This window comes from Melopsittacus undulatus, chromosome 3, assembly GCF_012275295.1.
Source record: "Melopsittacus undulatus isolate bMelUnd1 chromosome 3, bMelUnd1.mat.Z, whole genome shotgun sequence".
Taxonomy (NCBI): Eukaryota; Metazoa; Chordata; class Aves; order Psittaciformes; family Psittaculidae; genus Melopsittacus; species Melopsittacus undulatus.
Genome location: NC_047529.1, coordinates 16136329 through 16151194, shown reverse-complemented (window position 1 = coordinate 16151194; position 14866 = coordinate 16136329). Strand labels below are relative to the sequence as shown.

At 42.8% G+C, this 14866-nt stretch overlaps 1 protein-coding gene across 1 annotated transcript; it reads right to left on the bottom strand.

Moving 5' to 3' along the window:
* Nucleotides 1–960: 960 nt before the first annotated feature.
* LOC101876489 (L-threonine 3-dehydrogenase, mitochondrial-like) lies at nt 961–14245 on the bottom strand. Its single transcript, XM_034061125.1, has 10 exons — nt 14178–14245; nt 12037–12148; nt 8487–8688; nt 8091–8133; nt 6819–6889; nt 5915–6064; nt 5653–5825; nt 4759–4849; nt 4015–4284; nt 961–3784 (listed from the first exon to the last, which is right to left on the bottom strand). Exons 3-10 carry the CDS (start codon nt 8668–8670, stop codon nt 3645–3647), a joined length of 1122 nt encoding a protein of 373 aa, XP_033917016.1. The 5' UTR covers nt 8671–8688; nt 12037–12148; nt 14178–14245; the 3' UTR covers nt 961–3644.
* Nucleotides 14246–14866: the final 621 nt, after the last annotated feature.

Sequence of the window (14866 nt, the reverse complement as noted above, 5' to 3'; positions counted from 1 at the left end):
TCGGGAGATGTGCAGAGATGTCTTCAACCCATCCAGCTCTATCTGCCTCCAACCATAACTTTGAGTCCATTGTCCTGTCTTCTTCCATCTGTCCAAATCTGCCTCTTGTCATGCCATGAGCCTTTAAAACTCTAGGGCCATAAAGTTCTTTCCAGCCTCTATCTCCACACTGGTGTGCATGCTCCATCAGCACTGCGACCTTGAAAAGGAGCAGAGCACCTTCCTTTAAAGCTTTTTAGTGTGTACCTACTGATAACCATGGCATGAGCATTGCTTCAGCTCTGTGTGTACTGAGAACAGCAAAGTGAGGATAACAAAGCCCATCACTGACTCCACGGCAAGCCAGCAAGATGTAAATTTGAGAACTGAAAGCAAACAGGTTAGGGGGCTTTTGTTTCTGCTGCATCAATGTGATTACAGGGTAAAATATTCTTCTGTCTCTGACGGAGGCAAAATGGGAAAAGTGGAATAGATGTTTTTTTGTAGGGACCTGGTAATGTTGGTCCTCTCTGCCATTACAGCAGCTTTGGATGAAGCACCATCACCTATAGCACTTACAGAAGCCAGACTGAGCATGTATACACTCACTATTAAACTGAAGCAGCTGGGAAGAGGATGGTGCTGTAACACCCTCACCCACTCCGCAAGAAACAGTGGTTGCATTAGTCATTACACCATGGTCAAGTGGAATGCTTCCTCCACCAGAAGGTTTCCCATCATTACAAAGTTGAAGTATATGAGGAGGAAAAGGGTTTAACCTGAAGAAGTGTCAGTTCATCAACTAACGAGGCAGGTGGGTCATACAAATGGTTGAGAGTCACTACACAGACTGAGAGGGCTGTATCTTTCTCTGTGCCTACAATCATGCATTGCTTCTGTGGCTGATTGAAAGGCTTCAGCACTAACTGAGATCCTTCATCACTGCTCTTACATGCTCTAAACAGGGATGGCAATACAGGATACATCTGTGTAGGATTTTATTAACGCATCATCCACAACTGACAATATTTGAAAAACAAAATATTAAGAACTTTTCCTGAATACGTAATTCAAACAGCTATAATGCTCAAATGTCATGAGAGAAGTCTCTGCCCAGAAGTCAAACTTCAAACTGGTAGCAAAAGTTAGACATTTCGTACCACAGCAAATTGGTGTAATACAGAAGATACTGTAACATAGAATCATAGAATAGTTAAGGTTGGAAAGGACCTTAAGACCATCTAGTTCTGACCCCCTGCCATGGGCAGGGACATTTCATTCTAGACCATGTAACCCAAGACTCTGTTATAACAGAAAGTAATGAGGAAGGTATGAAAAAAATACATGCATCACAGGTTGAAAACCAGGATTTCAAGCAAGAATCAGACCTTCCAGTCCTATCTAGACACATCTAATCACAGTCCTGATTAACACTGCACTGTTACTTCCAAACAACTCTCTATTGTAATATGGTTTATCTCAGATTACAAAATATAAGTTTCTTAAATGGCTGCTCCTAAACCAACTAAGTGAAGTAAGGAAATGGAGTGAGATCCATCAATGACTATTTTATGCCTCTTGTAGAAAGGAGGCAATGAGGAGTCCTCAGGGTCTGAATGGAGGCTGGAATGGACAGGACACTGGAGCTCGTATTAAAGCCCTCCACCCGACAGCTCAGTGTAAAGTTCACTAGGAGAGATTTGGCAGGGCAGAGGACAAAACCTGAGCCAGCCTTGCCTGGTAGGGTACAAATGGAGGGCCACAACATTGCTGGCCCATTGAGCCAAATGCTACACTTGAACAATGTGATGGCTAGAACAGCGGCCAAAGTCTAAAAATTTGTCTTTTCAGAAATGTAAACAACATAAAAATGTTTCAATAATAAGCCAAAACCTTAGGGGTTTTTGAGCTTAAGGAGCTGGTAAATGCGTACTTTGCCAGCAGCTGAAACAGTGAAATACGTGACAAACCTGAGAGAAATAAGTTTAACAAGCACTCAAAATAACTGGGTTTCACCGTAGATCTTCATTTGAAGGTTGCTTTCATGAGAAAACCTATTCCCTGCAGCATACAGACTCCTTCACAGAGAGACAGAAATCTGGTCATGTCACTTAGCCACTTACTGAGAAACACCGCAGGCTTACAGAGAGACTAAGACTCACAACTAGGAAAGCATTGTCACAAAAAACACAGCAAACAAGTTGTAGGTAGAAAAAAGACTTTAACATGTTTACCTACACACACTATTGGAGTATACAAGACAAAAAAGATGGAGAGCTTCATATAGGGAATTTCCAGTCATTTCAAAAATGAAAGATATTTTTTCTTTGAAAGAAACAAAATCAAAAGTTCCCAGATGCTGTCTCTCAAGGCACGCTATAGCTATAGTAGCTGATGGCTCAGACTCACATCCATGGAAAAGGATATTTTACTTAGATTGCTTTTCTGTCTCTCCAGTTTGTCATTTCTCAATGTCTCGTAAGTACCTTTTGAATCTACATATCTACCTTGCATGCATCTACTGAGACCCCCTTGTTAATCCCAGAATCTGTTGTGCGTGAAACTCAATAAGCAGAACAGCCCTTAACTATAGCTAGAAGGTGGTTGAAGCTTCTGGATCCCTCTCTAAAGAATAAAAGCATATGACAGTTAGACATAAATAGCATCTACAAATACACTTACAGTGCACAAGGAAAATGTATTGAACACAAACAGATTACAATGGCTGATGGGAGTTTACCATAAGGCTCCATCATCAGCCCATCCCAAAAACTTGCTCCAGGCAGTATGTCATCATGCTAGCACAGCGAACAACTGGGATAACCAAAAGCATTGCCAATTAGTAATAAACCCATACATAAGCATTGCCTGCTTGAAATATGCCCCAGATTCACATACACATAACAACATAACAACTCCTCAGATTTCAGATCTACTTCCAAGGGTAAACTGGAGGCAGCAGCACTTTCAGCGTAGGACAAAGCTTAGCTTGTAAACCCTGGGTTTTTAAAGCATGATGAGAATTCAAGTCCTATTCCTCTTCACATCCTTAAGCATTATAAGAATGTTACCTTGTATGTCCTGTAGAAAAATGTTTACAGCAATATATATACATATATATATAAAGGAACTATGACCGAAGTTTGATTTCAAACTAAAATTGCAACAACCCCTGCAATTTAAAAACATGAAGTAGCTCTTCCGACCTCTCTTTTGTAAGCAAAGAGTAGAAAGGATGGTATCTTACTACAATCTAACATCCTCCACCAGGAAAAATGAGAAACCTATTGTTAACTTGGTGGGATATGCCTGAAATACCAGGTTTGACATTACTGGCCCAAGTTGTTTGCCAAAGAAGAGGCAGGCAGTGGTAATGGTTGAAGAGTCATCAGCCACCAGTAAGTGCCTTTTTTCTCTTTTTTTTGATAGCTGCTTAAGTATGAAAGTTCAAGAAATCTATGTTTGCCATTGGTGCTGTGCTTGCAGACAGCACCAAATGATGTTTATCTAATAGTAGATTCCAGCAACAGCATGTTTCCACCCAACTCTATTGCTACTTATGAAAGCTAATAACTGACATGCTCTCAGACTCAGAAAAATATAAACTAATGTAGCCATTTCTTCCTGGTCCTCTTCAGAAATCTGGAAGCATCTTACAAAGTATTTCAGTTAACTCGAGCGATCCTGGAGTCAGACCCAAGGAAGCTAAACATCGTAGTCACCAGCTCGGGCAGATCGTAGTCATGTTTCCAACCCCAGTCTCTCCGGGCGTTCCTGTCATCAAAGTTCATCGGCCAGCTGTCAGCTGTGGTGAAAAGAGAGGAGAAACAAGGAGCATGAGGTTTAAGAAGAACTTCTTTCAACTTTAAGGTATATCATCACTTGAATTACTAAAGCTGAATTTCAATTCATAACACTTGAATTGTACAGAAGTAATCTGCAAGCACCTACAAAGAAAATAAACTTTCTTTTGCCCTTAATCTATAGCAACCTAATGTTTTTTTCTTACCTACTGCCAAAGAAGCCAGTACTAACCTATGGCCTGCCTGGTTTCGTCTACTTTGTAGGTCAGTTGGAGCTCAGGAACATGCTTCTGCACCTCTTGCACCAGCTCTTCAGGAGTGAAGCTCATGGCACTGATGTTGTATGTCCTCATGCTCAGTGCCTCTGCAGGGGCCTCCATGACTTCTAGAGTTGCCTTCAGACAGTCATCAATATACATCATAGGGAGACGAGTGTCTGGCTTTAGGTAGCATTGAAATTTGCCTGTCTTTATGGCATCATGGAAAATCTGGACAGCATAATCTGTAGAAAAGAACAATGTGGGTGTGTACTCAATCTGTTACTCAATCTGTTATTCACTTCATGACAGTCAGCGATCCTCACACCACCCTCAATGTCTTCCATATAAAATCTAGCCACAGGACTATGCATTATTTACATTTTACAGCACAAGTGTAAGTAATTCCAAACTATGCCAATGTTATTCCAGTATTGACACACTGCAGCAAAACTCAAAAGCTTAAAATAATTTTAAAGCAAATCATCTCAATGAGTCAAAATAATCTGAAATCTCTCAGGTATTGTTTAAAGGCAACGACATTATGCCTTAGGCTGGAGTGGACAGAAGTCCTGTAATGCTGTTGAAACAGCATCTCTGCAGTGATGCTTCATACTGCCATGGATTAAATTTCTACAAAAACATTATAAATTACAACATATTGGCTTTGTTTCAGTGTTTTTGTCTGTAATGCTGAGAACTGCACACAAGTCTCTTACCAGTTGTTCCCCCACCAGGCTGAGAGTCAGCAGATATAATTCCTGGATACCTCAGACAGCGGAAGTCTAGGCCATACCGGTAATGATAGTACTATAGAAGGAGGAGAGAAGCACAGCTTTATGCATCAAGACTAAGGCCTCACAACTCATTGATTTCACAGGAAAAATCTGCCACAGGATGAACCTTTGTGCTGTAGCCATCTGATGACAGGAATAAAAGGAAAGGGACTGGTGAACAGTCTTAATTCCCTATAAGGTAGCTGATGTCCCTACTTGCTCTTTTCTGGTTTGCATCCACATCAGTAGATACATATTCTTGATATGGATTCTTGGTATGGATTGGCTAAATACAGGGTCTAGACCTTTGTGAGCCTTTTCAGGTTAATACAGTCTTTAGGCCTGCCACTGCTCTTCATAAATTTAAAGTATGAGGAAACAGTATATAACAGTATCAGTTTTAACATCATCTTTATAATAAACTACAAAGCCAAAAGAGATGTTGTGCATGTACAGACTCTCATGGCTTGGACTTCAGAGTATTCTTGTATGGGAAAGGGAGGACCAAAAGCCATTATTTCCCAGCATGCTTTGGCAAGGCTTTGTACACTGTCATTGCTGCAATGTCACTCATATTGGCAGATCAGGCCAAAGTCAAAAGAAGCAAGGGAAGAAATTACACTGAAACTTAGATCTTCACCAGCTTCCAATTCTTAGTACTTTTTCTAACAAAACTCAAAAGATACCTGCCCTTAAGAGCTGCCTCAGACTACTATTGAGTACTGAAGCCTGAAGGAAGGAAAGAATGGGGAAAAGAACACTGCAGTGAGGAATCTTACAAAAGCAATTAAGTTATCCCAAAATTTTCAAGAAATAAATAAAATTAAAAAATCCTACTTCTCCCATGAGCTCAGCGTGAACCTTGGATACTCCATAGATTGTCCTTGGTCTCTGGATGCAGAGATCAGGAGTTGGATTTCGAGGAGAGGTGGGTCCAAAGGCTCCAATAGTGCTTGGAACAAAGAGTCTCAAATTATGCTCAGCTGCAATATCCAGAACATTGTGTAAACCTGGGACAAACAACAGGATTTGTCAGAACACTCACTGGACCTGATCAAGCTTCTGTAGGAGTCATGAACTTGAAACCCTTGTCACACACCGGTAATGTTTACGGCTCTGGCCAAGGGGACGTTTGCTTCTCCAACAGCACTGAGCAAAGCGCTATAGTGGAACAGCCAAGTTATCCGATTATTCACCACTATCTCACGCAAATTCTTGTAGTCCAAGATATCTGCGTAGATAAAAGGACCTAGAAGAAACGGAACCAGTAGGAAATTGAGTACCAAGAAGAATGGATGCAAAGAAAAGTTCTACATTAAACTCACATGGCTGCTTCTTGACCATACCTACATTCAGGATTTGACTATGCAGCAGAATAAACACCGAAGAGCAGTGGTCCATAAATTAGTAAATAAGGAGGACAAATGAAGGGAAACTGCTACCTTTACCTCAACAACAGACTAATGATGCAAGAACTCCTGTTTTATCCACTCAACAGCATGAAAGCAGGGAACATTTTGTGTACCTTGTTCAAATACCTAAATACATCATTAAGCAGTAATGATGAAGAAAAACTTATGCAAGTTCCTAATGAAAATAAAAGCATCCAAAAATCCTATTCTACATCCATCTTGCCATTAAAAAGTGCCTGAGCATGGAAAAAGAAAGCACAAATTTAATTCCAACTTGTTCCCTACCAAAGAAAGGTGCATCTTGTTTTACAGCAGGAGCAGACAGCCAAGCTCAGCTTGACTCAAGCAGTTATTCTGGTCAACAAAGTGGCAAAGCAGCAGTGGAAAAAAGCAAAGAAAAGTATTTAGAAAAAAGGAATAATAGGCAAAGGAAAGGAATGTCTTGGCATGATTTCAAAGCAGGAAAGCATTATCCAGAAGTTTTGAAGAGCGATTTGTTCAGTTTAATCCACTTAACATTTAGACTTTGGTAATTAGTCTATCAACATGAAAGTCGAGATTTTTTCCCCATATGCTCCCCCAGTCACTTACCACTATAGAAAACATTATCTGCAGGCTTTCTAATGTCAGACAAGATCACATTGTTCTTTCCAAAGCGTTTCCTGTGTAAAAATACCCACATGGTACAGTGAGTCTTCGTAAATTGCTATTCTGTTATTTTGTTTTGCAGGAACAGTATCAAAAGAACAATAATTTCCACAACGAAATCAGTTATTGCACTAAAAAAACAACTGCTGATCCTTCAAATGTTACTATAGCATCTTAGGAAATCAGTAAACTACTTCTAGTAGCAGTGAGAGACCACATAAGAACAGAGATATCTTCACAAAATGAAAAAACATTAGTAAGAAAGACTTTCTTGCCCTCTTCATTCTCAATACATTACTCAGAGATAACCCACTCCTCTACAGACAGCAAAAAGCCACTGGGCTTGCTGTAACTGCAGCTACTTTTATATCAACAAAGAAAATGCAACTGAGCAATCTCTGCCTTGTGCTTTTTTAAGGAACCCAAGGCTGTCACAGAGAGCAAGTCTGATGGCACTGGAGTACATTCAGCCTTCCATTACTTGAATGAATTTTAAATATATCATAGAAATAGTAGAAAACATTCAAACTGCAGCAAGGCGTTGAACAAAGTAAGTTTGCTCACTTCTGTTCACAGTCCAAATCCTCTGCAACAAACACTGTCTACGTGAAAGCAATACTCTGGAGCCAAGTGGATATGGATAATGATACAGAACAGGGAGAGCTCTCGGAGCATTTTACATTGCATTGCATTATATTTACATTTTACCACGGTAAAAATAAGGTAACTGTATGGGAGGCAGAGGAACAGAAAGAGACAAAATAAATGTATTTTAGACTTGCTTTTTTTTTGCTGCACCAGTTTGTGTTTCACCAAATCATAAAAACTTCAAGATCATGTATCCTAATCTTTGGTTTTGTTTGTACTTTACTATATGGGGCAACTTATTCCTGAAGTTGCTCAGCTGGAATTCTCAGAAAGGTAAAAGGCAGCAGTCACAAAGCCCAGCAGCTGGGTAGTTAGCAAAGGACTATGTATTTTTTCAAGTGGGTGTTTGTACTTTCTTCTCTCCTGTAGTACCTGCATAAAATCACAGCCTTTGTCTCTCTGTTGAGCACTTAAATACAGCCTTATTTGGGAAGGCCAAAAAAGAGAATATCTTCAGTCATCATGAGGATCCTGTTATAATCAACTGTCCAGAAAAATATTGCTTCTAGAAGTGATGGCTGAAGCTTGAATTCCTCACTAATAGCAAGTCAGAGAATCACAACATACCTCAGAAGCTTAGCAAGTCCCACTCCAAGCTGGCCAAGACCACCTAAAAGCAACACACAAGAGACAAAAGTCAGAGGAAAAGGGCTACCTAAAGACAGAACCAAGATTATATGTATCACACCATAAATGAGTACTATTTTTCTCAGTGAGTCAGAAAGCCTTTATACTTTTTCTCAAGGAAAATCCAATGAACTGGTTTTAGTAGATTTCTGGAATAAAAATAATAGGACAGTTCACTAAGGACTCTGATCTTATTGCCATAAGAGAAAGAGCATCACAATTCCAGAGTATTCTGAGTAGTTTTGTTTCCAGTATTCTGCTCACCAGGAAGGGAGGAGGGGAGTGGGGACTCAATGGAGAAGCTAGAGCAGGAATAGTTATGACCAGAATGCTGACCTGTGATTAGCACCCGAGGATGGTCAGAGTTGGAAAAGGAAACCGAGTGAAAGCTAGCATCGGAGGCCACCTGGCGGGGTGAGATTCCAATGCATCGAGCAGGAATGACGGGAATCGCGCATCCACAGCCAGGGTTCTGTAGCAGCTGGCGGACAGCTCGGCTCATGTTTCTGACAATTGGCATCTTCCTCCTTCCAATACGCTGTGAGAACGGGAGAAAAGATCAGTCACAAGTGACTCAACCATATTAAACATATTAAACACCTCCTTAGAAAACTCTGACAGGTTTCAGGGAAGCTTGATGCAATCCACGCCCTAACTGATGTGCCAGCTGAGAGCCTTGTCTGTTAGAAGCAGCCTGTGAAGTAATATGAATGAGGTAATACGCTCACCAGAGTGAGCTCCAGAAAATATCCATAGACCCTGCATAGAGCCAAATATAAGAGAGAATATAGTTCGAGTTTAACCCTTTCAAAACAGTCACTAGAAACTTGGATTTCAAGCACAAAAGACAACAAATTCAGCAAGTTTGGCTGCTGTGATTACACAGCTCCACTGCAGGTACTGAAAGTCTGTAGAGTGCCATGAAACAGCAAACCTGAGTACTGCATCAGCAAGATTCAGCTAAGCCAACAGATGCAGCAGTAAATCACTCTCAAGAGCATTACTTTGCTCAGACTTAATGCTGGACACATACGGGGAAGCAAACAAAGGAGAAGTTGTATTTACCCAGGAGTAAATGAAAACGTCCTAATTATTTCACAAAAAAAGGAGAATTATTTGATCATAACAAAACAATGTAAAAAAAATCCATAAGTTACCCTGAGCTATATGATAGTTTTATTTCTGTTTCAATCTTTCACATTGAGGAAGAAAATAGAGAAGGATGTACCCCAAATAAATCATAGAATCATAGAATCACAGAATCATAGAATCACATGTGCATCCACAACTGTTCTAAGATCTCCATTTACTTCTTTTGAATAAAATTCTTAAGGCACAATCATTTAAATTCTTCCTTATCCCACTTCAAACAACTTTTAACTCTCACAAAGTGCCAAAATAAGTCAGTTCTCAGATGAAAACGTATTTCAAACTAGTTGTTTGAGATTACCCTGACAACTCATTTCTCATATGTGCTCTTGTGGAATGTATTATAATAAGGAGAGTTGGGGAGGAGGAAGGCCACAAAAAGAAATTACAGTGGCTGATTGCTGCAGATGGATTCCACCACTCCAATTCTAGTCTGCATAGAAGAGCAAACAAGTAATTAGTGCGTGTGTTCCTTTCTCAGCAATGGACAAGGCTGAGGATTCTCTGATATTTTAGGGAGCCCTGCTATTTAATTACAGAAGACTTTGCTTAACTCCTTATCATGTGCTTAATAGGATACCACCCTCCAAAAGGGCAGTATTCAAAAGCAAATTTGCATATTTAAACTGATAAAAGAGATTTATTCTGAAATGCAACCCCCCACCCCTTAGAATTGTTTGCTCACCTTATTGCCCTGAGAAGCATGGTCAATTGGTATCCCAATGAATTAGCCAAGCCTGTGCTGCACCTCACAGCCACAAACCCATTAGAGGAATCAGTCTCCCTGATTATAGGCTTGATCTATTAAAGCCATATCTCCTGTCACAGTGCCACAGAAGCAATCACTCTATCTTTGCTAGGCTTTGCACAAGTCTCTAGCAATTCCTTGCTACACACCAACCCTACATACCTACATCTAACTCCACCTACAAAATAGAGCAAGCAAGCTATTCCTTGAGTGCTGAAAGTGAGGAAGCTCCACTTCCTGAGGACTCAGTCTCAGAGGTTATGACATCTTTCTCCTATCTTGATCCTCTACCATTCATTAGTACAGTTCAGTTTGCATTTCTAATGGAGCACCAAGATGACAAAGGGACAGAAACATCTCTTATATGAAAAGAGGCTGAGGACTGTTCAGCCTGGAGAACAGAATGCAGCAAGGAAATATCAATGTATATAAATACATGAAGGGGCTGTGCAAAGAGAAGGGATCCAGGCTCTTTTCAGTGGTGTCCAGTGAGAGGACCAGAGGCCATGGGCACAAACTGAAACACAGCAGGTTCCTCTGAACATCAGGAAACACTCTTTTACTGTGAGGGTGACCAAGCACTGGCACAAGGTGCTCGAAGAGGTGATGGAGTCTCCATCCTTGGAGATATTCAACAGCCATCTGGACATGGTCCTGGGCAACTGGCTCTGGGTAGCCCTGCTTGAGCAGGGGAGGATGGACCAGATGACCTCCAGAGGTCCCCTCCAACTACATTGTCTGATGCTCAGCCAAGGCACTAATGAGATTTCCTTCCCCTGCAAACCCACCTTCACAAAGCAGATGTGTTTGAGACTCAGTCCCTGTCAAGCTTGCTTGAAATTAGCCAATAGGTGCAAAAATAGTTAGGTGTGCAGGGGAGGAAAGCAGCAGGCAGACATATCCAGACAATTCAATCTCATAAGACAAGTTTCTTCCTAGGAAACCCATGTGAAAGTCTAAAAGGGCAGTGACAGCCTTCTAAAGAGCCATGATAAACCTTTCTTCTTTCAGAATGGGACAATAAATAGCTCTTACAACAATAAGAGAGACTCCCTGGCTTCTGCAGCAGAGAATTTCCCCTTAAAGTACCTGAAAAGGCATTTTGAGCTCTATAAACAAAGTACAAACCAAAGTTAGTTGTTACTAAAAGTGCCATGCTCATGGCTAGCTGTTTTCCCACCTACTGAACTGGTTTCTCCAAACATACCTGGAGTGAAATTCCCAGGCTTAAGCTGAGAATTTACATGTAAGCCTAGGCTGACTCCAAAGAACAGTAAAAACACTTTATACCAGATACTGAACACACACCCCCATCTCACCCAGCAGCACAACTGCATGCAAAAATCACCACCTATTCTGTTTCAAATATGAAAGGGGAATGCTGTAACTACCTATGGAATTCTAAAGTTGCCAACCAATGCACAGATCCATTAAGAAATTAACAATATGCCTTAAAAACACTCCCCCAAACCAACTGTGAGATAAAGCTGGCCCCAACACAGTGATTAGCTCACAGAAGTAACTTGGAGAGAAAAGTTACCCATTTTACTTAACTTCAAGAAGTTATTAACAGCTTTAAACACAAAAAGTATCCATTTAACTGATGTAAAAAGGAACATCCTTTGGGGTTTTTTTTATAGGTTTCTCTTTCTTACTATCCCAAACTATAGGTTTCTCTATCCTACTATTACAGAGGAGTACTTCTGTAATCTTAGGAACTGGGGAGAAAACAATCATACCTATTTTCAAACACATTCTTCCTCCCTCACCCCCTTATCTTCTGACTACTTTCTCAATCACTAAGTTTACTCACTGACAAAAACTGACACTCAAAACAAGCTCTTTCATTTCCTAAATCAAGGAAAACAAGGATTTTTTCTTCTGAAACGTGGAATTTATTTCCCCTACCCCACTAATTTCAAGTAACAACCAACGCTAATGTAAAGGATTAAGCTATACACGCTGGAATCTTCCCTCTTCTGTACTCACCTGTCTGTCAGCTGGTGATAGAGCAGAAGCAGGTTGGCAAGAGCAATTTATAGGACACCGCCTCTTCTGAAAGCCAATCAAAACCAGACAGAAAGTAGGAGTTGTCCCACACCTTAAAAAAAAAGAGAAGAAAAAAGAGCTTGCTCATGAGAGCAGCAGCCAGGGATATCACTTTGTTCACATTCGTTTTGGTCTGAAATGTCTGCACGTTTGTGATAGGCAGAGGACACCAAAGCTATGCAACCAGCTCCTTTAACTAGCAGCACCACACAACTGAGGGTCATCTCTGAAAGACAGGTTTGAAACTGATCGGTTGCAGCACAAAGGATTAGCGTGAAGCAAACGTGTCGTGGAATGTAAAGCAATGATCCCCATTGATAGCAGGGAATTCCTGAGTTTTGTGAGAAGATTAAAGCACGGGGATAGGGAAAAGAGGGGAAAGGAAGAAGCAGGCTCATAAAGTGATATTTAGAGAGTTAAGTGCCAGCTACTCTTCCTTTGCAGGATTTCCAATGTGTTCTACAAGCTGCAGTCACCTGCTGGTCATGCAAAAGACAAAAACATGTTTATTTAAGCTAGTAGTTTCTTATTGAACGTTACGATGATAAGAAAAATAAACTCATACTTAGATCTGGGAAATCCCACAACAGTAAATGTCAAAGAAAAAGGGTAAGAGGGAAAAAAGAGAGGTTAGAACCAAATCCCAAATCTCCCACTGTATTCCAGGGGTGGCATAGCTGCTGAGATCCCATGGGGTGCTCCTCCACAGAGCTAAGCAAAGAAGTCCAGAGCTTGCTTCTTGCAAAGAAACCTGGGCACAGGATCCTGCTGATTCTTAACCACTGGTACTTCCAAAACAGCCAACATCGGTGGCACATGGTCCATGCCAAGCACTGGACTCCCAGCTATTGCTCTCCACTCATGTCTCTCCAAAACCAGTTTCTGCTTTGACCCTACAGAAGAAGGGCTTATGATCTGGAAAGCTCCTCTACTTTTTCCATCTGTATCAAGAATAGCTTGAGTGGCAAGATACCACCTGCCATGGGCATCCAGAGGACAAAGTACATGCCACCTTGTGTGTCCCATGGGAAAGCCTTACTCCCTGGTTCTGCCAACTGAGAAGTCCATCAGATCACCACATTTAGAGTGTTCAAGCTCCAACAACTGAGAGATCCTGTCAGCTCAACCAACAGTTGATGTAGCCTGGAAGGACATCACACTCCCTTTGTTGGCATTTCCTCTGGCTTGGAAAGCCCAGACTCAGTTAAAGGAACACTGCATCCTTCCCTGAGTCCTCTGGCATGGTGGATGTGCCAGGGCAGAGGGGTGGAGGGCCTCATCCTGTTCTGTCTGGCAGGCAGCTGTTGGCCAACCTCAGTTAAAGTAACCTTGACACACACACAACCTCCGCCGCTTGCTTTATAGAGGTGACGCAAGACCGAGGGACGATGCCGTATCCCTTGCACAGCCCGCCAAGAGATTATGTCAGCCTGAAACATCAAGGGAACCACTAGAAATCTGACCTCAGCAACCCCCAGATTATATACACCAGCTACTGAGCAGCATGGAATCATAGAGCAGAGCCATAGAACAGTTTGGGCTGGAAGGGACCTTCAAAGCTCATCTAGTCCAACCCCCCTGCAATGGGCAGGGACATCTGCACTTAGATCAGGCTGCCCAGAACCACATGCAGCCTGCCCTTGAATGTCTCCAGGGATGGCACATCTACCACACCTGGACACCCTGTTCCAGTATTGAAACATCCACATTGCAAAGAACTTTTGCTCACATCCATCCTGAATCTGCCCTCTTTTAGTGAGAGGGACCACGATGCTCCTGGAGCGGATAAGAAAAGATGTACTTTACATGAGGCCTCCAAGACGAAGCAGAGGCGGGTGTGTGTCAGCCGCATGAAGAAACCCGAATCAGGTCCCTGCCGAGAAGCCAAAGCGCCAGGAAACGGCTGGAAGAGCAACGCGACACTCCCGTCACCGGCCCCAGATGGGCAGCAGCACCTCACGCCGTTACCCCGGGCAGGGCGGGGGGAAACCGGCGCTACGGGGATGCAGGGCGGCCGGCCCCGCTCCGCAGTGGCCGTATCGGCCGCCCGCAGCCCTTCCACACCTCATTCATTCGCTCACCGGCGGGCCCCGCCGAGCTCAGGCCGCCCTGCATCACCTCCCGCCGCGCTGGATGCCGCTCCCCGGCCCTGGGTACCGCTCCCCAGCCCTGGGTACCGCTCTCCCGGCGCTGGATAACGCAATCCCGGCGATGGGGACCGCTCCAGGGTAACCCCGGGGCTCTGGGGGGGCGGGGCTGCAGCCCCTGATGTCCCCGCCTGCCGGGGAGGGGCGTGTGTGACGTTAAAGTGATGACACTCAGCAATGATGTCATGTCTTGCGAGGCTCATCCTTGTAAGGGGGGTGAGCACCCCACAGACCTGAGCCCAGCCATGCACTGCAGGTGGATGCTCCCTGTCATCGGTGGTTCAGAGAGAACGCTGGAGAAGCACAAAGTCACAAGGTCAGCAGTCATCAGCTGTGACTGCTGTGGTATGATAACACAGTGCAGGATGAGGGTAGGTTTGCAATGAGGAATTCAGGACATGCTGCAGTATGGAAGCTCTGAGGCAAGCAGAGCTGTAGGGGCAGGTGAAAGAGTGCTGAGGCCCTGGCACAGGTTGCCCAGGGAAGCTGTGGCTGCCCCATCCCTGGCAGTGTTCAAGGCCAGGCTGGATGGTGCTTGAAGCAACCTGATCTAGTGAATGTTGGCAGGGGATTGGAATTAGGTGATCTGAAGGTCCTTGCAACCCAGCCCATTCCATGATTCT